The sequence below is a fragment of the Dermacentor andersoni genome, chromosome 11 (genome assembly GCF_023375885.2).
Source record: "Dermacentor andersoni chromosome 11, qqDerAnde1_hic_scaffold, whole genome shotgun sequence".
NCBI lineage: Eukaryota > Metazoa > Arthropoda > Arachnida > Ixodida > Ixodidae > Dermacentor > Dermacentor andersoni.
In genome coordinates this window covers 89,363,627-89,389,499 of record NC_092824.1, presented here as the reverse complement: position 1 = coordinate 89,389,499, position 25,873 = coordinate 89,363,627, and the positions used below count along the sequence as shown (strand labels likewise).

Here is a 25,873-nt window from a genome sequence, read left to right as displayed (position 1 = left end):
GTTGGTATCGAAGCGCGATGTACTGTCCACACCTGCCGCTTTGAAATTCAGAATGTGACTGGCCAGAAGCACTGGCTGCTCTATATTGTAATCTCATCCCGAAAAGCGGATTAAAGCGGCCCAACCGTGACGTCAACTAAAGCCATCGCATAAATTTGAGCAAGTGTGAAGTACCCGGCCGTGTTTTGTTTTTCCATATTCTCTGGCCCAGGCATCAAGAACACGTCAGGAAATGACCCGAACACGGCCCGCAGCTGGAAAAAATATTACGGAAGGAACTCATTAGTGGTAATTGTGAGATCGTGCGTAAGCATTCTTTGCAGTCCTGTTATTTTTGCCTGCGTGCTTGTCCTTTTTGAACAAGCTCTCTGTCAGATCATGTGATTCTACCCTTCACTGATATATAAAGGTCTCGAAGGGCGATATACTGTCCACACCTGCCGCTTTGAAATTCAGAATGTGTCTGGCCAGAAGCACTGGCTGCTCTAAATTGTAATCTCATCCCACCAAGCGGATCAAAGCGGTACAACCGTGACGTCAACTAAAGCCATCGCATCACTGATATATATATATATATATATATATATATATATATATATATATATATATATATATATATATATATATATATATATATATATATATATATATATATCCCCATGGGATCCCATGTATACCCATTGAGCGCACCGTGTCACGCTTTACGGACAGATAGATTCGCGAGGGATGTGGCCCTATAACAACTCCGCACTAAAAAAAAAAAAAAATAGGCGCGCGTATTGATCCTACATTGGAATTTCTCGAAAGCGCCATCACTAGGCAGGGCTGGCCCTCTAGTGACTGCTATATCTGGGTCAACCATGGGCTGCTCTGCTGGCAGCACCATCTCGATCGAAACTGCAGATAATGTTTCATTGCGTTCACCGTTTCTTGTTAGCCATCGTTGGCGTACAGACAGGTGTACTGGAACTGTCACGTATTACTGCCACAACAATTATAGGGACACTCGAGGAGCGTCTGCACCGTCGGCGTTGCAGACGCTCCTTATCGACGGCACATGCACGGCCAGCGCGCGAGGAGTTAGAGGGTCTCCACCAATGTCTCCAGCGAACAGAGACGTGGAGTGCGTACGGCTGAGAAAAAAAAAACAACGAAACGAAGTGGACGCACCCTCAATGCTACGTTCAATCGCGTCTTGCACGCTCTGCTGGAGGGTGGCGGAGAACCTGTATAACCTAGATGCAAGCAGCTGGAGATGGAAGAGGTGACGTCAGAAAGCATAACTTCTTTGTAGCCTATGCGTCATTTTCACCGACATACCCCTGGCCTTCGCCACAGTGCCCTCTGGGCGACTCTAATTACGCTCGAGTTCCACGCAATAGCATTAGAGATGCGGCAGCGCTCGCACTAGTGCTCACGCGCAACAGTCCTGAGACGAAATAGAAAGAATAGAAAAGAGGAGGTAGGGTGAGGTGACAGAGAATCGGTAGAGACATCGAAGCCACGAAACGTTCCCACTTTTCGCTCGTAGCAGCTCGCGTATGCATGGGAGAAGAGAGATAGAAATAACTTTAGGCAAAACGAAAAAGTAAATGCAGGGAGCCGGGGGCTCCTGCGCCGGTGAGGGGCCCTCAGTCCAAGGCTCCTGCAGGCTTGGCCGTCTGCCGGACCCGCCATACCAACCGAGCTAGACAGCGCAGCTTTCCCCTTTAAGACGGAAGGGTTGGCAGAAATGTTGGCTGTGTTGGCGCAAGTCGTGCACAATAATGACGGCTGTTCCCTGCAATGATGGCGGGAGTAAAGCACATGAGGTGTATAGCTTACTGAGGTGCGGGCACGTCTGTAGCCATCGCCAGGCGTCTTCTCTCGTGAGCGCGTCATGCGGAGGGAGGGCACTTTAGTCTGCCGAGTATGTAGCGTTGTAGTATCGCACTGTATCGTATCGGGATCGGGTCCCGGTCGAGAACCTCGAGTTGCGGGGCCCGGATCGTGTGTGCTCGGGCTGCGGCGTGTGTGCGCCTGTGAGCGCCGAGGGACTCTTGTCCCGGAGTCCAGATCTCGTCTACCGTTAGTGGGAGTTCTCGCGTGAAGAGTATAGGCGATCCGCGTACGTGAATAATGAAAAAAAGAAGCATCGCCTCGCGAAGTTCCTGCACACCGTTCGGGAATCGGAGATTACGCTTAGTTGTCAATCTCGCGGTGCAGGGACTGTGGCAGGGGCGATGGCCGAGAGCGCGCCAGGGAGGAAAGAATCTGGGAGAAAGCATGCCTCATTTGGGTTCTCTTCAATAAAAAAAAAAAAGCTACTAGTGGGAAAATTTAAATTCAGCCTACGGTGGTGTACGTTTCTGCGATTTCTGAAAAATAAACACTGTGCAAGTTTGTCCAGGCAGACAATTGACGCCGGACGTGCAAGAGCCAAGCCGCCCATAAGGAACCGCAGCTAGGGCTCTAGTCATATACCGCAGCTTCAAGACGACACTACGCGAGCGGCCGTCCGGCACGTCAACACTTCAGCCACGATGCGATGCGCCGTGCGTGTGAAGCAATGACAGTACTCGCCTTCTTGGAGGCCACGAACAATGGCGTACAACATCGCCTCGAACAAACATGTCTCGCTGCGTGCCCTCTGGTACCCGTAGACAAACACATGTAGCGCACGCAAGGTAACCTTTAACATCACCTCACGACTATCGTATGCCGTATACATTACTGAAAATTATTGTCAAGCAGCGCGAACCGCTAAAAAACATAACTTCCCTTACACAGATTCCAACACTGCACGGTTTTGCATCATTTTTTATGTCTGCTTGTGTGAAGACGGGCCCCGAAGCGAAGATCACCGGCTGCCAAAGTGATATGAATCAGTCAATCGATCAAATTTCATTGCACTTTGTTATGAGGTTGCTTAAAGGGTCGTGTAATGAGAGTATTTCAGTGTTTAACGCAGGATTTAATGGAGCGCGCAAAAAAATAAAGAAAATGTCAGTGCTTGAAGCTCGATGCAGACGTCATCCAGGGAAGACGCTGTTGCTACGCGGCGGGTACAGAAAACAAAGCGCATCAGTGCAATCACGGTAATTGCCCGAAACCTGCGTTCGCTTCGCCGAAGTCTGGATTTTACGGCAAACACGGAGCATTCGTTCAAACGAAATTGAGACGGCCGAGCAGCGTATCCAATCGCCCGGCACTGCTGCTTCGACCAGGAACGTCAACAATCGCTGGACCTTTTCGCAAGCTTTCCTCGTTTACAGAATCCGCCACTTTCATTCGTCATACCGTATTTTCAGGACTATGTCCCGCGGGCCACTTAAGCTTAAAAAATATATATTTCACTGGGTGCGGACAATTTCTCGTAGTGGGCTATACACGATTTTACTTTTTAAAACAGGACTCGCGCTCGAAGAACATGAGGGCGTACTGCGCACGCGAAATCTTCTCGCGCTGCATCACGTCGCGACAAACGTGTCGGCGATGATTATTTCTGGGCCGGGTCAGGTATTGGCAGCTCGTGATAAGCAGGCGATAATGCTGCTAGCGATGGTTAAAGTGGCTGCTTTTCAGCGCTCGCATTTGGGAGCTGACGCGCGCAACCACTGGTTGCAAAATGCGCAACGAGTCTACACGCCCCTTCACGTGTGTGCAAAAGGGAATAAAATGTTTTGACGGCTTCAAATACTGTATAATGAATACTCTATTCTGATGCCAAATACTACATGCAGTGTACAATGTTGCAAGTGAGCTACAAAAAATGACCAACCCTTCCGCTACCGGAAAAGGGGGGTATGCGAAGCTTGTCCTGTGTGCACCTGACGTTCGTCACGGTTAAGTAACCCACATATAGCGGTGCCAGATTGCTTCGGCCGCCCGCTCCCTCATCTCGGGGTCTTCTCGCTGCTGTCGGATTGCCTGGGCAGGGGCGGCTCCAACGGCTGGACCAGCGCGCCGACGGCGAGCCCTTTCACGTGCGAGTTCTCGCCGCCGCTCGTCGAAGGCTGCCTGTTCCTCGGGGGAACACACAACGCGTGGCCGTCCCACCCGTTTTCCGAGACTGAAGTGAACGGAAACGAAGCCGATGGCAGCGCGCGCGAGACCCTTTCCTGCCCTGTCACTTCCCAGCGGAAGCGAAACGGCTCTGATTGGTTGCACGCGTGGCGTGAGCGCGCGCCTATGCAGCTGGAATCCTTGCTAATTACTCACGCTCCGGCGCCGGCGCAGCTGTCAAGTCATCAAACCACCCTTTCCCGCAGATGCTGTGCTCTAGAGGCAGCTGGATTTTGTTCTTTTTTTGCCTGACCACGACAGCGCCACTTGTTAGCCAATACAAACTTCGCTCGAAAAACACCCTAGTGGCGCCGAATAGCGCAAAGACAAGGGAGGAGAAAGAAACACGGCACATTAGGTGCACCGCCTAGGCTGGTGAGCTCTCGGTTTCGACTGGCCTTAGGCTGGAGGCTTTCTATCGTCCCTTGTTTAGCGTGGTATTCGTCGTCGCTATATATATATATATATATATATATATATATATATATATATATATTGTAAGCGCGAACTGGGTCCTGCGGACAGTACACGAAGCGCGGACTGTAGTGTGGGAAATACGGTAAATTTTATACGCTTTTATTTTGTCTTTGTTTTTTGTGAGGAACAAGAGACTGATTGCTTCGGGCGTTTCCAGCAAACTCGGATGCGCAAACAGTAGCTTGCCATGTAGTTTACTTTCTCCGTGGTGCTCGACGCTGAAGAAAGCCCGTTCTGTTTGAAAACCACATACAGAGACGGCGTGCTTACTGGCGAACCCTCTCAAGACGCTTCGTGGCGCATTTCGTGAATAAATACATCGCTCGAATCGATTCGATCAACATTTATTTCGGTGTGCGATTTGAACACGTAGCGCTCTCATGTCTGCGGGCCTTCAGAAATTGGAGCTAAGCTTGATGCAGGCTGTTTGACTACGCTGCGAGGATTAGCCGCGGTTCTGCCGCGGTTCTGGACAATTGTTGCGCGAAAAGTTGTCCATTTGGCAACCCGCAATATGTGTATTAAATGACATGCACTGCTCTAAATACTGTTTGGCTTAGTATTGCCTCGCACATGTGAGAAAGAGGGAGATAATTAGTAGCCTAAGGCGAAGCATCAGCTCGGGGCCAACTACGACTTCCTTTTAAAGAAGTACATGTAAATTCCAAAACTCACATCAGACAACGGCTCGGTCGATTTCAGTGAAAGTTATTGAATCTGAGAGATAAACTTAACTTCTGGCTACCGTAGGTACCGGAACTTCGATTTACGACTCCGTATATTTTAACAAATATTGCCACAAATTGCAAGTTTCAAAATAAGAAAGAAGAGAAAAGCTTGAAGCACGAAGTTTACAAATCCGTAACGCTGCACAAATTCTGCAAAGTGAATCTGTTAGAACACCTCAAGCATGCACACACTTGATATATGAATTTTCAGCTTGCATAGGACTGCCACAATGGTCAGGGTGGTTTGGCAAAAGTCCTAATACCAAGTTAGTGTATTTCAGAGTGGTGTATTTCACGTGAATTTTATCTTCATTAAGACGTAGTAACGAGGTGCAGTCTACACAAATCTCTCTTCATGAAGGCCGGACCCCGGTAGAAACGTCACTAAAGTCTGGTTAGTTTTTCCTATTAGCTTCTACGTGCTATATATATATGTATATATTGTTACCAAGCACTGTCAGAGACAAATCTGAGGACAGTACAGAAGGAGATGGAGAGCGACGAGGCAGAAGCAAGCGGGAAAGTCGTCAGCGTGGCGAAGGGGAACGGTTTGGTCGTGCGATGGGAGATGTTGTAGCGGTGTCCTCTTCGATATGTGTCGGCGGGCGAGGACTACCAGGCGGGCGCTTGGTGTTTCGATAGCTCGGCCAGGCCTGCGAGTTGCAAGAACTTCGGCAACGACGAGAAATACGTCCGACACGTCCACAGCAGAAGCAGATATGCCTCTGATCAGAAGTGCGCCATTCTTTCGGCTTTCTGTAACGAGGACGAGCGTACGAATTTCGTGGTCGATCGGGGATGCCGGGTGAGCGGTATAGTCGGGCCTGTTGACTGGGCAGAGTGACTGGAGCCAGACGTTGGCTCATTCTTGCCATGCAACGGTCTGGATGAGAGATGTTGCGTGGGAGTCGTCTGGGGCGCGAACCTGGGGCGTGAACCTGGGGAGGAACTGGAGAAGAACTGGGGAGGAACTGGGGAGGAACTGCGGAGGCAGCTTCAATCTCCCGGCGGACGGTGCGCACAATACTGTTGGATGCAGCCGGCACGGGTGGGAGACCGAGGCCCTCGCAGGTAGATGCAGCAGTGTCAGTAAGGCGAGAAAAGTACCGGGCAATGCGACGACTTTCGGCTTCTTCGAAGCGGAGACATTCAGCAGTGACGTCTTGCAGTGTCGAAGAATTCTTGAGGACGAGGAGGATGCAAACGCGTCGTCCGTGATTCCTTCGAGGATATGCGCGACCTTTTCTCCTTCCGGCATCTTCTCGCCAACCTTGCCACAAAGAGCAAGCACGTCCTGATTATATGTCCCATGGGACTCGGTGCAAGCCTCAACTCGGCACGCAAGGTCTTGTTGAGCGGCCCGTCGGCGGCCAAGAGGCTTTTGAAACAAATCAGTGAGCTTTTATTTGCACGAGTGCCAGATGCGTTCCGTTTCCACGAGGTAAAAGATCGGGTTAGCGAGCATGGCGGTCTGGCCCCAGTGATTGCTCGCACCCACCCGTTCGTGTAGCTGAAGCCACTCTGATTCAAAGTCGGTGTTATCTGTTCCGGAAAAGGTGCCAGCATAGATGTGGTGCCAGGGTCGCGCGGTTGTGCCCGGATGACGCTGGGCGAGGGTGGCGACGTGCCCGAAGCCGTCTCGCCTTAAGCTGGCATTGCCGATGCAGCCAAGGAGCGCTCGCTGCGTAAATCCATCGTGCGTCTGGGAGAGCCCGCAAGCTAGGCCAAAAAGTTAAGAGAGGTTTAAAATGTATTTACAGGGCAGTTACAATGCGTCCACTGGCATACATTTGCTTGCTTGCTTGCTTGCTTTCTATACCATGGCGCATACCCACAACGAGGGATTGGCCAAGAAGCCGACGGTTAAACGGGAAACGGTTATAGGAAGACGTGTGTTTTTGAAAGGAGAGCAAGCTAGAAGGTAATAAATGTTAATCAATTTAATTGGAATTTTGTAAATTAATAAATAATAAATCAGTAAATTAACTGAACTTGTAATATTGTAAAATGATAAATAATAAGTCAGTAAATTAACTAATTGTTCTTTTTGTGTCAACAAGTAACTTGCATACGGCTCTGTGTACGTTCCTGTGGCTAAAACCCAATGTAGTCGTTCCGAAGGAGAGAATGCCTAATTTTCGTAATGAAATTTCGAAGCATTTCTTTCTCTGGATTGTGAATCGGCGACAGGTTAATAAACATGATTAATGGTTTTAGGTTCTTTGCAGAAATGGCATAGAGGGGACAGCGCCAGACCAGACAGTGTAGATAAAAATTTAGGCGTGGAGTACGGCATCGTAATTTTGTGACGGAGATTTCTAATTTAAGTGTGAGACACCATTGATTGTCCCTAGGGTAAAGCAAACGGTCTAAGTCTGTTATTTGGAATGCTTGTTTTGCAGAGTAATTCAAAAGAGATAGTTTTTTATTTAATATCTGGCCGCGGTGATGTAAGCAGAAGTTGGCAGAACGTACATGACTGGTCCATGTAGGGATGTGCGTGCAAGTACGTCGGCCATTTAATTTAAAAACAAACCACGGTGACCTGGTACCGATACCAAGCACACCATACGTAAGGTCAAAGCGATTAATGTTTCTAATCCATTCAGAACTGTACTGTCTAAGGATGAGGTGAGGGCTGCGCATACTGATAACGAATCGGTCACTATTACAGCTGTCGAAGAACTTACAGGAAGTTTACGAAGAGCTAAAGCGATTGCTAATAATTCTGCTTGAAATATAGGTGTGCGATCAGGAAGTCACATTGAATACGACCAGGATAGCGCCTCAGGAAGAAGAAGTTTCTTCAACGCAGCCTTTCGGCATCTATAATGTCGTGCACAGCCAAAGTTCCACCAGGGACAGCCAGAATTACCTTTTGCTGACGATACCACGGACTCAGATTTCTTTAGGGTACTCTTCAAAACCGAGCAAAGGCTCATAGCTTTACTGTCTTTCTCCATAACTATCAAAAAACATAACGTGGACTGTAATGTTTTCTTGAATTTTGAATAGTCCACGAAATGCGTACTTCATTAGATAAAAAAATTAAGGGGCAGAAAGTATCCATCAATATAGGACGGTGATCACTACTTTTGGCGTCATCAACGACAGCCCAAGATGATATTGATGAACCTGAGCTAGCAAACGATAAGTCTAAGACAAAGCGCGACTGACATCGACCAAAAGTTGCAACTTTAGGATTTAAACAAGTCAAACTGTTCGAAGAAGCCTAATCCCATAAACGTTGTCCAGATACATCAGTGTGAAAACCCCATGCCGCATGACGTACAACGTGTTCTTTTTGCACGAGTCCAACGTGATCTCAAGTGCACGGATATGTTGTATCCCAGCAGGGCAATAGGTATTAACTATAGAGAGTGGTGCGCAGCCTGGAAGTGTTACTTCTAATACTAAAATTTCACATTCAGGAAATATATTCTGATATGAAATTTTTGCTTTATGAAAAATTTTAGATGAACTAAGCCAATCCTCCACCTTGGGAAGGTCTATCCAATCGAAAACAATGATAGCTTTTTAAATGAAAACCTGGGTCAGCTGTCAGCCAAGGCTCTTGTAACGGTATAATATCGCGAGTATCTTGGGATATGATATATAATAAATCTGTAGTAGCAAAAAGTATTGGCTGGCAATTCGATTGGAGTACCTTAAGGCACCCTATTTTGACGAAAGCCGAACAGCAGCAACTACTTGCTCCAAAATGCTTTTTTTCAAAAATTCTGTCCTATTAAGGGAGTCTTTCGCACATTTTTTTCTTTAATTTTAGAGGTAGTAGATGAACTAGGAAATTTGTTATTAGGAGACCTGATGCGATTGTGAGTCCGAAGGTCCATGTCTACATCTTGATTGCCTAGCGAATCTGATTCCGAGTGAGCTTCTTGATCAAATTGTTGCAAAGTTGAAGCTTTTCCTAAATATATACTCGGAGAGGGGAGCGATTTCGGGAATTGTGATTTAGGAGACTTAGCAAGAGTGGAGGTCTCATTTTGGACACTACGTTTTGTTATAACCCGAGATATCTCAGAGAATTGCGTAGACCGCACTTAAGCCAAAAAGTCTGTCAGATCTGCTAGAGGCTTTTCTATAGCTTTTTCAACAGCTTTCGCTATCACATTTGTGATCGTCCAGGAAAAAGATACGTCCACGCTGAGCGACTGGCGGGCTGTAACTCCAGTATATCCCTGTGTTCTGCTCTCAATTTCTGCAAGAGCTTCAGGACGAGAGGAACGTCTCCTTTCAATTATTTCGACCACTTGAAGCTCATATGATCTTGCAGGGCAGTTAGAATCATCAGCGGGTTGACTTCCGTAACACAAAAAGCATGATTCATCTTGAGATGTGCAATTGTTATCGCTATGTTCATCCCCGCATACACGGCATCGAGTGGTTGCCCGGCAACCGTTAGTGCTGTGTCGTAAAAGCCAACACTTTAGGCACAGTAGTGCCCGTGGGGCCAGGGGTTCAACTCTGTAAATGAATTGCTAGGTCTTAATCTCTGATTGGCCAGCCGTCCATGTCAACGTTGCGATAACTGTTTCAGTAGGGACTTTCTTCTTATCGGCGACCCTTACGCAGCGCTACACAGATACTACGCCTGCCAGGGAAAAATCTGTAAGATTTCTGCTGGACTAAAGCTTACATCTACACCGCGGACATCGCACTTTGCACTAGGCTAAGTGAGGTGGAATGAAACAGCCCACCGGACGCGTGGAAAAATTAGAATGTTTTAGCAGATATTGTACACAAGTCTGATCCCCGGAAGAACAGAGAACCCTCCATCGTCCAAACTGTCGAACCTTGGTGATTTGTTGGAAGCGAATGGAGACGGCCCGAAGTTCAGTTTGAATTGCTTTATGGTTCATCGTGCGGATCATCCCCCCCCTCCCCCCCCCCCCCGTTTGTGGCTACCAAAGCCGCAGGAACGCGGCTGGTTCCGCTTAGAAGAAACAGCTCCACTAGTATATCCTGAGGAGGAAGCAGACCATAGGGGCAGGGGCCTTCTGGCCTGGATATGAGACAGACATCAGTTCAAAAATAACCGCAGCTTTGAATAAAAAAAAAAGTGCAAAATTGCGAAATAAAACTATAAGTGTAAGGAAGTAACCGTCGGCTACTTGGCAGCAAACCCAGAAGTTGATTGGAGCAGGGCTAGGCGATCTCCAGTAAGCAAAATTTCTGGAATGGCAGGAGCGTCGAACAGGTGTGCGGCGCTTCTCACGACGAGCACTCGACGAGCCAAGGCATGCGAGATGGAAGATAGGTCCGCGCGACATCGGCGGACGTCGTCGTCTTCTGTACTGTCTTCGGCTTCATTTCTGGCAGTGCTTGGTAAAAAAATATAGGCACGTGTAGGTTGAGAACGCACATGTGAAAAAAAAAACATAAACGATGCTTCATTTCTTACGTTACGGCCGGGTCCGGCGTTCATCAGGGAATCCCAAAGAAGTCGGACCCGGCCATAGCGTAGGAAATAAAGCATCGCTTTTTTTTTTTTCCTCCGCGCGTCCTCAACCTACAAGTGACTGTTCAACTACCGGGTCCTGGCAGACTCTCACTTTATGTATATATTTATATATAAGGGTGACCCACATAACTTGAGCCAAGAATTTAAAAATGAAAGGCGCGTCGGAAGCGAACTGAACCGAACGCATACTATTCGCAATAGCCTATACAAAATTTTTTTTTTGTTTTCCCAATAACTCACTAATTATTTAGTTTAATTAACCAACTTTTTCATTATTGGCATAGGACCCCAAGGATGATACGCAGACTTGTAGAGCACCTTCAGAAACCACCGATCGAGTTGTTTCCTTTACGATACATCGCACGTATTCCTTTTTTCCGGGTTGCAAAGAAAGCCCGCGAAATATGAAAAAAATCCACGTGACCAAGCGCTTGCGCAGTGGTATCGTGCTGCTCTCAAGCGTGCGTTCACTGAACAAGGTCGGCTGCATCGTGACTGGCGACAAGGAAGCGACAGGGCGCTCTTTATCTCATCGGCAGCCCTCGGCCAGCAGCACGCGTTTTCGACGTCATCCGACGGGAGCCGACCATGTAGCCGACCTCCGTTACCGCCCCCCCCCCCCCTTTTTGAATTGGAACTGCGAGCGAACAGTGGCAAAATTGTTATTGACTCGTTTCGCGACTGCGTCGGTCCTATCCATTCTCTGCCTCATCTCTCCCCTCCTCCCTAATATTCTATCTAGCTTCTCTCTAGGCTTGCAGGTTAGTAGAAAGGTAAGCGCTGCAACTTCTGCAATGCTTTTGCAGGGGGTCACGGATAATTACAGCTGCCGAGAGGCTAATCAGGCGACGCCCAGGGAGCACCAAAAGAACTTGCTCACATTCGACGCGGTACGAAGGCCCAAACAAGTATACAGACGCTCTGAACCAGCACCCGACGCGGTGTGCCAGAGAGCCGCGGCATCAGTGGGAAAGTCGAAGAAGCAAAAGCTTCGATTTAAAAAGCGAGCAAACGTCGCCATCATTCTACCAGGCACGTCCGGATACGTGACAGACGTACTGTGCTCACGGAATGAAACGCGTCAATTTAGGGCTAAGTAATGCGCATACTTTCGTTTCAACCGGCTGCAGTTCGTGTCACATCGACGTAATTGTGGCGCGTACACTTACATCGGAGTCCTCTTCACCTTTGGTGACCAAATTACTAGCGACATGACATGGTGCTCTCGCGTACTTTGCACATATGTAGGGTTCTACTAAATGCATCGTGTCCTGTTTCATTCCGCGAGCACTGTACGCGTGCAAGTTGAGCGACTTGAAAGAATGCTTAGGCACTATCTCACAATTCCCAGTACGGAGTATCTGCCGTAATTTTTTTTTTTTGAGGCCATCTTGCTGAAGTGATACGGAGTATCTGCCGTATTGAGGCCATCTTGCTGAAGTGTGCTTGCTGCCTGGGCCAGAGATTATGGAAAAACGCGGCCGGGAATGCCACTCTGACGCAAATTTATGCAATTTGTTTTCTTGACGTAATGGATGTTGCGAGCGTCCGTTTGACGGGATGAGATTACAATTTTAGAGCAAGCAGTGTTTCCGGCCAGACACATCCTGGATTTTCAAGCTGCAGGAGCGGGCGGCAGTGGGCAGTATAGCCGGATGCGAATTCCTTACTGACAACGGAGCCAACGAAGTGAAGCAGTGCCTACATAAGGGATCCCAGAAAGCTTCCCCACTTGCTCTACCTACGATCTTTAATTCTATTTAAATATCTATGTATTGTTATAGACAAATCATAAAATACAGAAGTGAGGATAGGACATTACAAGCTTGCGTATTATCTTTTAATCTAACTTCACAAGATATCGCGTCGTTGTAGGCTTGAAGTTATATCATTCAAATGTGACAGCGATAGCGCTGAGGCTTGTGTTTGAACTCCTCGGACGGTCTTCTATTACTATATGCCTATCTAGTACTGACACGGCCTTGGCTAGTTCCAGGTATACTACAAGAGAGGCAGACCGCCGAACATCAGCGTCACTGTGTGCAGAATCGGGAAGGTGCCAATAAGGAAATCGAAATAGTAATTTTAATGCGAAAGCATTGTATGTCCAAATACGCGAAAATTCGCCGACGTAGTCGAAGGACGGCACCAAGAATGGCCAACGGCGCAAAGAGTGAAAACGCATCACGAAATGCGCGGACTGACGTCAAATTTCTCAGAAAAGTTCTTGCAAACAAAGTAAATTAACTGCTGTGAAAAGAACAGTTGTTGCCCTTCAGTCTGGGAGGAATCGAACACGAGACTCCCGGGTTATATATATATATATATATATATATATATATATATATATATATATATATATATATATATATATATATATATATATATACTTGCAACAAAGCTCATCACAAGTGGTGTAGCATACGCCGAGCAAGGCGATTTTTCCGTTACCGTGTATTTATATATGGAGGCTCCAGAGCTAAAGCTTCCTTTTGACGATTGTAAGAACTTATACCAAGAAAATCAACAACGCTGCACTTGTCCGCTGTGCTTCCGCACTCCGAAATACGGTTTTCGAGGGACGCCGATATTGAAAAAAAAAAAAAAACACTAAATCTCACTCCACATAAATTAATGCCACATAGTAAGGGAAGCTTTTTTGCAGATGCGTTCCCGCTTAGTGGAGCCCATGTTGAACGAAATTAAGAGCGATGCAAGGTAGAGAACAAAAAGCTCCGCTGAAGGAAGTTCCGACGCTCAAAGACATTCCTGCCCATAGGCGCTACATAGTAAGTGGAACAGTCTTTTTTATTATTATTATTATTATTTCAAATACGTTACACTATTATTATTATTTCAAATACGTTCCACTTACTTATTTGAGCAAATGCGCAAACGAGATTACAACTGTAGTTCGGCTCCGCTATGACGTCACGGAAATGGTGAAAACGTAATTCGCTAGCGCATTTATACATTTCTCGTAAGACAGCGTAAATTTGCTGCTGCATTCTTCGGTTGGCACCTACTATAGAGGGCATTTCTTTAGAGTATTTATTTTTTTAGTTGGCTGTGGCATGTAGTCCGATTATATTTCTTGAGCTGGATTACTCTAAGAGGGGCACATTATTAACGCGACAGCGTTAAGGGTCCCGTGTCGCACAAAATCATGCGTCGGCGTCCGGAGTCTAGCGTAGGACGTCACATAGGCAGAAATAATTTCGCACCATGCATACCCAACAACGCAGGCCCTCCATGTGACGCAAGGCAATTACTGAACTAATTGATTTCTCAAGGCAAATGCGTACAAAAATCGTAAAGTACGACTTACACACACAGCCTACAGGCATGATAGCGTCGGTCTGTAATTTAAATATACGAGAAAACGTAATTCTGTTACGCGAAAACTAAAAAAAGAAAATTCACGAGCCCCTCTTAAAGCGTTTCTACAATTCATAGAGCGGCCATGGCCTCCCAGGCTTGGCAAATCTCAAAGGCCACAAAGTGGCGCGCCCGGTTTTTTGCAACACCTCCAGATGGCGCTCGCCTCCGCCACATCGCGGCCCACGCAAGGGGACGCGTTTCTACCAGAGAGCTCCCCTTCGTGCAGAGCGTTCGCCGCCAGCGTTTTCTGGCAAACATTACAGTTACATAAGCTTCAGTTGCCGGGAAGCGTGAGAGACACTCAGATATACTTTAATGCTATCCCGTTCCACTCTTAAAAACGAAGCTTAAGCGTCCACAAATTTTTTTTCTTTATTGCACGGAATTACGAGTAGTGCCATGCGAAAATTAGTTACCTTTCCTTTAGACACACATGAAAAACAAGTGGGCGCATGCTACGCAGCCCAATGAAAGTTCAAGAAGTCCAGATGCCAAATCCATTCAGGAACGCCACGGCCGCTCCGCGGTTTCAGAGGTCTAAAAGTTTGGCCTGATGCGTGCGTTATTGGGCACGTGACGGCGCAGCCAATGGGGAGGAGGTGGCGCCACGTCATGAGAGTATGAAATGATTGTATGAGTGGAGCGTTTTGACTTGCCCTTACATTTCTTTATCAAGAAAAGGAAATGGGCATGGGCAGGACATGTAATGTGGAGGGAAGATAACGGATGGTCATTAAGGGTTACGGACTGGATTCCAAAGGAAGGGAAGCGTAGCAGGGGGCGGCAGAAAGTTAGGTGGGCGGATGAGATTAAGAAGTTTGCAGAGACGACATGGCCACAATTAGTACATGACCGGGGTTGTTGGAGAAGTATGGGAGAGGCCTTTGCCCTGCAGTGGGCGCAACCAGGCTGATAATGATGATGATGAAGTACAGCAAAAAAAAACGTAGCAAGAAACTCATGCTCTGTTCCCATCAAGAATTTGATCGTTGGTCATCGGCGTGTGAGCCTTCGCCGCGGTCGTCTTTATCGATGTCACCATCCGACGACACGCCGTCCGCGACACAGTCAACGACAAAAGTTGAGATTGATATCTAATATGTTTTCAAAAAACGTTTATTGAATGATAAGAAATCGCAATAAAATTTTTTGGTATATCACACAGATATATTTCATCTATTTATTTATTGTTTTATTTCATCATCATCGTCATTTGCCTGGTTACGCCCACTGCAGGGCAAAGGCCTCTCCCATACTTCTCCAACTACCCCGGTCATTTATTTGTCTTTTTTGTAAGAGGGTCGTCCTTGGTCTAACTAGCTCTCCATTGGGTGGGTGATTGAAGTGTTCCTCCCCCCACGGACCTCGATTAAGGTTCTGAACCCAGAAGTTGTTCCCTCTCTTTCCTTCAAGTGGACCTGCATAATTTTATTGGCAAGACTATTGATCTAATGTCGCCGTGAAGCTCGTTAGTGACATGTGGCAATCGTAGCATCGCTATAGTACTGCGGAATTTTACACCTGTATGTAAAATGGCAAGAGGGAGGTGGGCGTGAGCGTGTCTTTTCAATTAGAACTGGCGAAGTTTGGTTGTTTGTTTTCTTGCTTGTTTATTTTATGGTTCAAAAACGATTAAATGGCTACTCTGCACCCCAGATCAGGATAAAAATCGCTATAAATAACACAGGCGAACATAGACACATGCTACACTTGGTTTAAAAAGCCACTTTTCTCGAAGAAATTGAATATGTTCGCTTGTGAAACCAGTGCATCCTCAACCACGATTAAGATGTGGTGTAGATGTATTTGTTCTCTGTACAATGTGAAAGTACGTTTGACCTTGTGTTGCAACAGCACGTCACGTAGTTAAAACGTGTTATCGTAAGTGATTTTTTAGAAAACACTGCATATTTGTAGTTGTTACTTCTTCAATAAATCGTTATAGGGCGCGTCCTACACATAAGCGGCACAGAAGCGCTTCAACAAGACCGTCTTGGTTCTCGCACGTTTTTCATTCGCCAAGCAAAGGTGTCGTGAGGTGAAGTTTTCAGTAGTCTTTTAAGACCCAGTCATGCTGCATTCTGAAGAGACAGCTTGCCTAGCGAGGGCCTATAACGTGTTACTTCATATGAAAACGATGGTGAATAAAATGACACGCGCATGACATGCGTCCCCAGACACATGACACACACACGAATTACACAATATAGATAATTAATGAAGTATCTAGGCTGCTTGATTAAGGCTTATTCAATTGTTCAGCCCCGTTATGTTTCATCAAAGTGCACTAATTAAGGAACATGCTAGCCAAACTTTCAAAACACATCCGCCATGGCTCAGCTAATACTTCCCCAAAGGATTGACAGTAGACTACTAAGCAAAAAGAAAATAACTATTTCACCGTTACCATGGATCCCACATATGAATGCAATTCATCCAGAGACAGTAAGCTGCCGAGGCCATTAAGCGAGGGACGCATCCTATACATAGAACAAGATAATAAGTACCGCCTATAATGTTCATATTTTCACCGCCCGGTTTCCCCGGCCGTCCAAAACTACCAACCATTCGAGAAAAGAGGCAGTAATGTGGAAGTAAAGTTATATAGGCTGGTGGATATCTGTTGCGTCATATCGGCGTAACGAGGCAAAATAATGCTAAGAAATTAAGAAGAACAAGTAATACCGCCTTATATGAGCCGGGTTTTGCGTCAATGCCGCAATTTTCCAGCGTAGGCATGCATACCGGACTCCCATTTTTAATCATATCCCTGAGCGAGAACCCAGAGCTCGCCGAACCGAACAAAATTGAGAGCAGAACACGCGACCGAGCCCTTGGCTTCACTCCAATAACTTCATCGGGTCCCGCATTTCTCGGAGTTCGTTCGAGGGAAAAGAGAAATTACATTGCGCCCAATGGGGCGTCGAATATACCGCTCGTATAGCAGTACAGGGGAATCGAGATTTGTCCATAAGAATAAGCAGGAAGGAATATAATTTTTCAGCGTCATTTCTTTTCAGGAGTCTTTCAGTCAAGATCACAAAACTGAAAAGACAGGTTTTTTAACAAGCGCACGATTATACCGTGAGGCAAAAATAGGCGCTCAATACTGAACTGGGCAGAGAATCTACAGTCATCCAACCAATAAAAAAGAGTCTTCGTAGTAGGATATGCCTCCCACCTCCCACTTCTTCTTTTCGTGTTTGTACACCTAACTTCTCGAAAATGCCAAGCGCGGTATTGTGCTTCTTGACCGACCGCAGCTGAAGCTATTCTCGTTTTGCCCGCAAGAACTTTCTAGGCCGACGGAAGCATGCCTATCTAATCAAAGTGGTACCCGGCACACAGGGGGTTCGTGGTTTGAATCAAGCAGCAGATAACATATCTTTCGCCTTGTTATTGTTTTCGCACCGATTTGTTAAGAGAGAGAATATGACGAGCGAACTGAGAGGAGTTAATTGGAAGCAGGCCCGATTGCCTATACCCTTCACACAGAAATTTGGAGGCGAAAATCAAACAATGATATAAATTGGGATGTGAGGGGAGGGGGAGCCAAGGCTTATTGAACATAATGCATTTTACCACAACAAAGGAAACAACAGGACTTAGATAAAAGAAAAAGACAACAGACAGGGCGGGCGCTGCTTTATATCGGAAACAACAGATCACGAAGGCAAGCAAATGCGCACGCACGCAGTGGTTACGTCATCAGCACGTCATGTCTAAAAATGGGAATTCACTACCGAAGAGATAAACGGATGCGTTAGTCATACAATCCGTGCCTTTTTTCTTGCTAATGTTGTAACCCTCCAACAACTCTGTCCGCTGTTTTCTTCGCCTGCGTTTCAGTCTTTTTGCTTTCTTGATTGCGCTAAAGTGCCTGATGTCAAGTATATAACCAAGTTGGCCAACACCAAGTCTCAATGAAAATATACACATTCAAGGAAAACGTCTTGTGATCAAATGTGATAAAAAAATTAAGACGAAAAAGAAACGCACTTGCTCTTTCAGAGCATTCTGTGCCGTTGGGGAGGGGGTCGATGTTCCAGCATCTTGTAAATTAAGAAAGTCTAGTTCATTCAATCGTGATAATGCAATTGGAAGCATTTCGAATGGATTGCAGCGCAGTTGCAAGCATTGCAATGCGATTACGAGCCTCTGGGTATGAATCTGTGCATCATGCGTTAGCGATCGATGCAGGAGGAGGAGGACGCTTAGCGAGAGACGGACCAAACATTGCAAAAGGGCGTCATTTTTGGTTGAAAACAAAGCATTAGGAGCGAGAGAACGCAAATCATGATTATGACTCGTTCATCATCCTGCACAAGAAAGACGGTTTGGGCACACTGCCAGACGGCGCGGTAGAATGACTTCGACTGAACTGCAGCGGTCATCTGTGCACTTATTTCTCCACGAGCTGGAAAAACAAAAACAAATTCAAAGGCCGGAATCCTACAGCCGCCCTGACCCTTCGAGTCGAGGTCGTCTGCTCTTGAAAGCGGACAGCAGACGATGTCCATTTCCCTCGTAAGCGCGTGTTCGGAGAAAAGCATGTATGAAACCATGGCTCGAAAAGGAGAACGAAAGTGCGGCCTTACAACGAGAGAAAAATAGCAGAGTCGGTGGGAATTTATGATTTCAAAGACACAAATGGCAGCAACCTAAGCGCCCTTGGTTCAAGCAAGCGAGCAATGTGCCGCAAAGCAAATAAAGCGAAGTCCGAATACACTCCCTACAGAGGGTCAAGGACAGAACATTTCCATGAAAAATTCAGCCGGGCGGAAATACAAATTTCACATACACGTGCACCGTTCCTGGAAACCAGCAGCTACTGTTGTTGACTGTTTTTAACTGTTGTGCCTCTCGGAGTGTATTACGTCATCTATGTATTTCCCTCGTGGGTGCGCCTGTTTATATCGTGCCGCATATAGCGCCCTCGTGTTGTTCTTAAAACGTTCTTATTATAAATTATGTTCCTTTCTTGGCGTTTTCTATCAGGGATTGACTAGGCAGGAGCAATCCTGGCACTTCAGAGTTGTGTGCGTGTTCGGAACTTACGATGAGCATGTTATGTCGGGACTCAGTACAGTGTGTTGTGCAACTAGTCCTCCGCCTATTTTATGTGCACGTTCAAGTGTGTCAAGGCCTACATGCGAGCCTCGTTTACTCTCTTTAGAGAACTTCGCTCTAGCTTTGTCAAACCTGTAACGTTTCTTATTACTTTACAACATACTTAAAGTTAACAGTTCTATCACGAAGAGAAAGAAATTGATAAGTAAATGCCGGAAGGTTAACTAAGGACGCGCTTGGTTTGCTACCCTGCACTTCTGGGAGCGGGGTACGTATATAAGACAAAAGAAAGATAGGAAAGATAATCAAGCAATCATTGTGAACACACTCATCAGAAGCCAGTTACAAGCGTTCGTACACTACCATCGTCTTTCAAACCCTCTCTAACTCAATGCGAAACAAAGGGAACATATTGCAGCCTGCCCTCCAAAAATTGCGTGATAAGTCTTCCTAGCTAAACGGGCTCGGGTGCGCGAAGGACAATCCAGGAAGATTTAAGAGGTCGAAATCGAAGGCACATATGTTTCTGAAGTTGCTTTTCGGTATAAACACTGTGAAAGAGCCAGTGCTCACTGTACGCATTTTGCTCCGTAATGATGGATCTGCGCTGGTATCCAGTTACCTCCGACGTCACCCTGTCCCTGTTCACCGCAATGCGAACAGAGAAAGATAAAGAGTTTGGTTATTACCGTAGCAAATGGTTCCAAGGCAGCGCATAACTGACGATAGTTTGTCTGTCACGTGCGTAAGCTAGGAGTAACCGAGAATAAGTTTCTCTACTACTAGTGCTAAAGATTCCGGTGGACAGCAACGACACTCGTCGTATCGTTTATACGAATGTAAGGTAATGCCCAAATATGGTCAGTGCGCTCTTCCTTTACTTCTTCTTTCCTTCTGACTTTGTAGCCAGGGATTCTGCAAATTAATGCACTATAAACGAAGAATACATGTATCGCTAGCGCGCTGAAGAGCCTTGCTCTATGATTAGACGAAAGAGTTTATACAACGTTGAGGCAACGTTTGGAATTAGAGCTTCATTGTTTCCATCTCCGAGTTGCGGCCAGCACAGACCTTAGACAGCTAAACGTGGAAGCTGACGATAAGACTCCGGGTGCGCGACTCGCTTCTTTTTATTTTCAGCAAGATTAGAGGAAGGACAAAGCCGGCACATTAAGTTTAGGAAAACCCCGCTGGCTGAACAAAGTTGTTTGTCCTTGAAAAAATTTACATGCAGAAATTTAGACGCAGAGACTGAAATTGACGAGTGCACTGGGACGATTCGCAATGCCTAGTTTGGTATGCAGTGCTCAGTTTCGTGATACGTTCAGAGACGGAGAAGCAAACAGGCTTTATAGCGGAATTCCTGGTCCGTATACTTTCTTTGTTCTCGTGGGTGGGCATGCCGAGGGCGTCGTTTTACGAACAGGCGGTTTACACTTCTGATACTCCAACCACACGGCAGAAGAGAGGTCAAAATGTCAGGCCCTGGGGCCCTCAGTGCATTCCTTCGCTGCTTAAAGAAGCATTGAGAGCACAAAAGAGGTCGTTCTAGATATTGACGAGCGGACTTAGGACAGCTGTCACGTCCCGTTTCCTTATTCAGCGACGGTGCTTTACTTGTACCCGCCTGATTAACTCGATTAAAACGATGACCTCCACCGACTAATTCAATTTCGTTTCCATTCCTTCTGCCCCTGGAATGGCCTCAGTCTCTGGTGGTGGTACTTTGCAAAAATGCTCTCGGCATTTCGATCTTAACGGCCGCACTCGACATGACACGTAGTGGCCAGACGTTGTGTGTTAACAACGACCGGGTTCGGTTGGATTCTGCGGGTCACTTTTTTTTTTCCTTCGATAAGAGTTACAGCTGGGTGGTCTAGACTCCGACAGCCTTGGTGCATTAGGTTGTCTTCGATGACTCACTGGTCCATTGCCTGCTTCTAATCATGAACTTCTATGTGACGCCTGCGGCCTCATTGGCTCTTCCACATCGACCACTTCGACTGAGTGGCAGTCTTAGACTAGGCGATGAACACCTGTACAATGCAGTTCGCTGCTAAACTGATCATGGAATTAATATCTTTGAGCGGATTGCAGCTCAGTTGAGGCGCGATGGCATCAGCAGTAAGTAGTTGTAATTAGAGGTCTACCCAGCGCATCGCATCGAGCCCCGTTTCACTCCGAAATTGACGATGCCTTCAAATTGACGATACGTTCAAGCTGACGATACGTTCAAGTTATCTTGATTTCAGCAATAATTAGCTGCTATCTTTAACAGTGGACCATACTGTATAAAAACAGCGAAACGCCAAACATTTTTTTTTTTATGCCGTGGTTGTAACTTTTTGCGTTTACTCATGTATAACATCCCCCAGCAACAATGCCTCAAGGCGAATGTAGGTAAGTTAATAAATAAATAAATAAATAAATAAATAAATAAATAAATAAATAAAAAGATAGTTGATGGAGAGAAAACTGCCGCCGTAGCTTAGGTGGTAGAGGAGCACCCCACATGTCGCACGGCGGTTGTGGGCTCGGTTTCCACCGACGACATGCTTTTATATTCGGCACCCCGATTCCCATTTCGATTTATTAAGAGTATACTAATGTTACTGTAAACTTAACCTTCATATTAAAATATTATGCGGTTGAGTACCAAACATGCAGTTACATCCTCACGTGCTTTTCTTGGCGTAACTGTGTGCTGGCTTCTTAAAGATGTTACTAAGTATCGAGCCCCTCATTTCCTTTTTGGGGTACTCGAAAATCGCTAGACGCACTCTCTTTTTTATACACAGCAGTGTTTCAGGGTACACCTGGCTTCAACCACGAGCCCATATCGATCCGCAAAACAACAAATCTTCTGCTTTATATATAGAGTCTCTTATCCACTGTCTGGGTTACAGTGTTTTGAAAAATGAAAATAATTGGAGACATAATCAATCATAAGGAATTGCATTTCCGGGAAAATGCTATTATAAGCGACAGAAAGTAAACAAACGATCAACCGAGTACTTATAATCAGTTCTGCAAAGTATACAAAGCGCTGGCCCTCTCGCCTGCACAAGTATAACCTCACAAAGACCAAAAGAAATAGGTTATAGAAAGTGTAAATAACTTTTCTGTCAAATCTATCGACTGGAAACATAGTTTCACTTTTCCGTGACAACCATCTGCAGGCGTACTGCAAACAAACCATTCGGAAGATTTGCTCGCTACTTTTGTCTATAAACTGTATATGGACTGTATAAGGCAAACACAAAAGGACAAGTCCACAAGGCGGAAAAGCAGTCTGCAAGAAGTCCACAGACAGTCTACAGATTGTCTAAAGTTATTTTTAGAAAACTTTAGTGAAGGCGGTAGGGCAGGTATAAATAATTTATACGAAAAATGAAGATTGTGCTGATCTCGCGCACTGCGGGAATCATCACTAGGCGATGCATCTTGCAAGTAGCTGGCTATCTGGCATCGTTCAGGTTCTCTAAATCTCTTCACCGACTTAATAATGCGATTAGCCTTCTTATCCGACGTCTCCCCTTTGGCGGTCTGTATCGCATTTCTAGCCTATTTATATCGGCGCTCTTTCTAATAAAAAGAAAGAATTGAATAACTTCGGTAACGATCGGTATGAAACCGGCGTCCCCGAGCACAGCATCCCAATGCTGTATCCACTAGCCCATGATCACGTTTTTTTTTTCTTTAATACATGAAAAACCAAACATGCGAACAACAACAACACAAATTCAGAAAGTGTATCTGAACGCAAATATCTAAAAAATCGGGTGAACATACGCATGTACACAGCATCGCCATCAAATCTTGTGGCTGGTCCTGAGTAGTATACACAGTCCTTGCATGGGCTTCAGACTCCCGAAAAAAGGGATCTAGTAGATCTCGTTCTTTCAGCACGTCTATCACACATCATACCCCGGAGGAGGTTACGCAAACCAAGCAGCACAATCGTATCGTAAGGCAGGTCAGGATCAGGGGCAGGGGGCAACGAGGGATAAATTCTCCTCGTCTGCACGCACCAGCTCGCCATCGGTGCAATCACGGAGGCCACGCAAAAACAGGAAGACTTCGTGCACGCGCCGCTAGATGGCGCCGCGTGTACAGAAAGGGTGATAAAGGAGCCCGGCTACAGTTCACGGCTCATACATGACGCCTTTCGGCGGTGGCTTTTTTAGTTGTAATTATCTTTGAACAGGAACCACTTGATTGTTAATCGCACTAACGACTAGAAACATCCCCAAGTATGGGTTTCTGCCTAAATTTTTTGTACTCCTTGTTACTGCTTGTGGCATCGGCTGGACTCATTATCGGACACTGAGCTTTAGGGCTATAGCATCCTTTAGCTGTCAAATACATAGAAATACGGCACCGTATGCGCGAGTTTTCACATGTGATAGGCGTTTCTGTTAACTTTTATCGCTCCTATTTCTGACATGATGGCAATATATAAGCAACTCGTTCACGTATCGCTTCCCATTTCTTTCTCTGTACAGGTTTCTTGCCCACTACGGCGACGGAAATCATGTGAAGCGATCATTTGAAGACGTGGAATTCTGGAAATCAGGCTAACAAGGTCTCCAATGTCTTCCGGCAACACCTCGTCTTTTGATTTGACCAGTCAAGCATATGTAAATTGAAAAGAGCTATAATGTATCGCGGATACCAACGCAAGTCTTTGGTAATTCGTTTTAAACGAGCAGTTCTCACTAAGTCAGTTCGATTTTAAGTTATCTGAACGAAAGAATTTTTTTTTTCACTTGCATCTACAGACAAGCAAGCCTGACGTAGCACGCTCCGGTGGCCTAAGACTCCCACCAGTTTAACTTTAGTACCAAGTTCAACCAAAGGGCTTCTATTAACGAAGCCACATTCTAACGTCATACACGGCTACCACCACAACATTCTGTGACTTCATTTTCGCCTACCAAACATTCGAAAGGAGGCCCACCTATGATACCGATCATACCGATCAAGGGCTCAACCCTTCGTAACGTGCTCCGACCAGCCCGGTTGTGCAGTAAATGAGCCATATACTTGCAATGTCTTCCGACCGCCGGAGCGAATATCGCTCAATTCACGCGACCGACTAGTATCCCTGGAAATCAACCGCTGCGCACCCAGCTCTAATGCCTCCCAGTCACCAACCGAACTCTTCGTCGGGCGTTCCCTCGGCCATCGAAGACGAGGACATTCCCGAGGACTACGACTACGAGGAGTCGGCGTGGCGCTTCGACCTCGCCGACCTGGTCCCCACCGCGGCCGTGTACGGCGCCACCCTCCTGCTGGGCCTGGTGGGCAACCTGCTCATAGTGTACACGGTGGCCCGCTTCCCCCGCATGCGCTCCATCTCCAACCTGTTCCTGGCGTCGCTCGCCTCGGCCGACCTGCTCATCGTGCTGCTCTGCGTGCCGGTCAAGTTCGGCCAGCTCTTCTCGTACACCTGGACGCTGGGAGAGGTGGGGTGCAAGCTGCTCCTCTACGTGCAGCACGTCTCCATGATCTGCTCCGTGCTCAACCTCACCTTCCTCAGCATCGAGAGGTGGGTGAAGGTCCAAAGCCGCAATGTCTGCGACATTTAAGGAAGCTTGGACGGAACTTGCAGCTTACCAGCAAATGAAAACCACTTAATGCCAACACGATTAGTTCTGCATTTCTCCGTTGAATGAGCAGATGCACCAGCGCTTCCCTACGTTTGAGAGTGACTCATTCCTTTTGAACATTTCATTGCTTTTATAACCGCCTGTCCTTTCCGGTTGTAATTTTATCAGCACATTGTACCATTGATATTGCGCCATCTACAGTAGCTATCAATTCCAGCGATGTATGCCTATTCTGCGCTGTATTGCTGTATATTCTGCGGTGTGTACAGGTACTACGCGGTGATCCATCCGGTCCGCTCCCGCTACCTCTGTACCTTCAGCCAGGCGCGGCGGGTGATAATCTTCATCTGGCTGGCCGCATTCCTCACCGCACTGCCCATCATATTCGTTCAGGTGAGGCTGGTGCAACATGGACCGCACAAAAGTGTAGGTGCGCGGAAGAATCGCGATCCAGCTGCACATTATGTGTCATCTGCGCGTCTTCGGACTCTGTGAACGTACGAGTTTACGCCGTTCTCACATTTAGGTTGAATAAACGGACGGGTGACAAATCTACCGAGCGATTTGCGATAGCATTTAGGCAATTATGTCCATAATGACTTTCTAGAGTGAGCGAGTACATCGTACAATTTAGATATTTCAATAGGTGGAGAGAAAACAAATATTTAGTCCCCTATAATGGTGATGGTCACGTATGTTCACGTAATATAATAATGACAACGAAAATATTACAAGATACATACAATCATGGTACGTTCGGAACATCTAGAGAATGGATAGGTAAAAGAGTAAATGAAGTGACAAAGTTATAGACACACTAACATACAAATATAAGCTGAGGACTGATGGCACCATTGAGTCCCTACATATATGTGTATCATGAATATGTTATACAGGGTGTTATTTTTAGCAAACACGTTTTATAAATAAAGTCTATAAGCGCGTTCTTGTGGCATTTGCAGATCCAGTTTCTAGGCAAGGTGGACATATTTTGTCAATACTACTGCGAGCTTCAGAAGATTAATTAACAAACGTTCAATAATTAATTTTTTTATTAGTGCCTTAGGGTAAGTTGC

The 25,873-nt window shown here is 46.3% G+C and overlaps 1 protein-coding gene across 1 annotated transcript in view; it reads left to right on the top strand.

Moving 5' to 3' along the window:
- LOC126517884 (QRFP-like peptide receptor) overlaps positions 1-25,873 on the top strand; it is a 101,039-nt gene that overhangs the window by 68,574 nt on the left and 6,592 nt on the right. Inside the window, exons 2-3 of the mRNA XM_050167699.3 lie at positions 23,691-24,736; positions 25,067-25,190. Of these exons, the coding sequence (XP_050023656.1) occupies positions 24,324-24,736; positions 25,067-25,190 (537 nt within the window). The 5' untranslated portion in view covers positions 23,691-24,323. The remainder of the gene's footprint in view (positions 1-23,690; positions 24,737-25,066; positions 25,191-25,873) is intronic.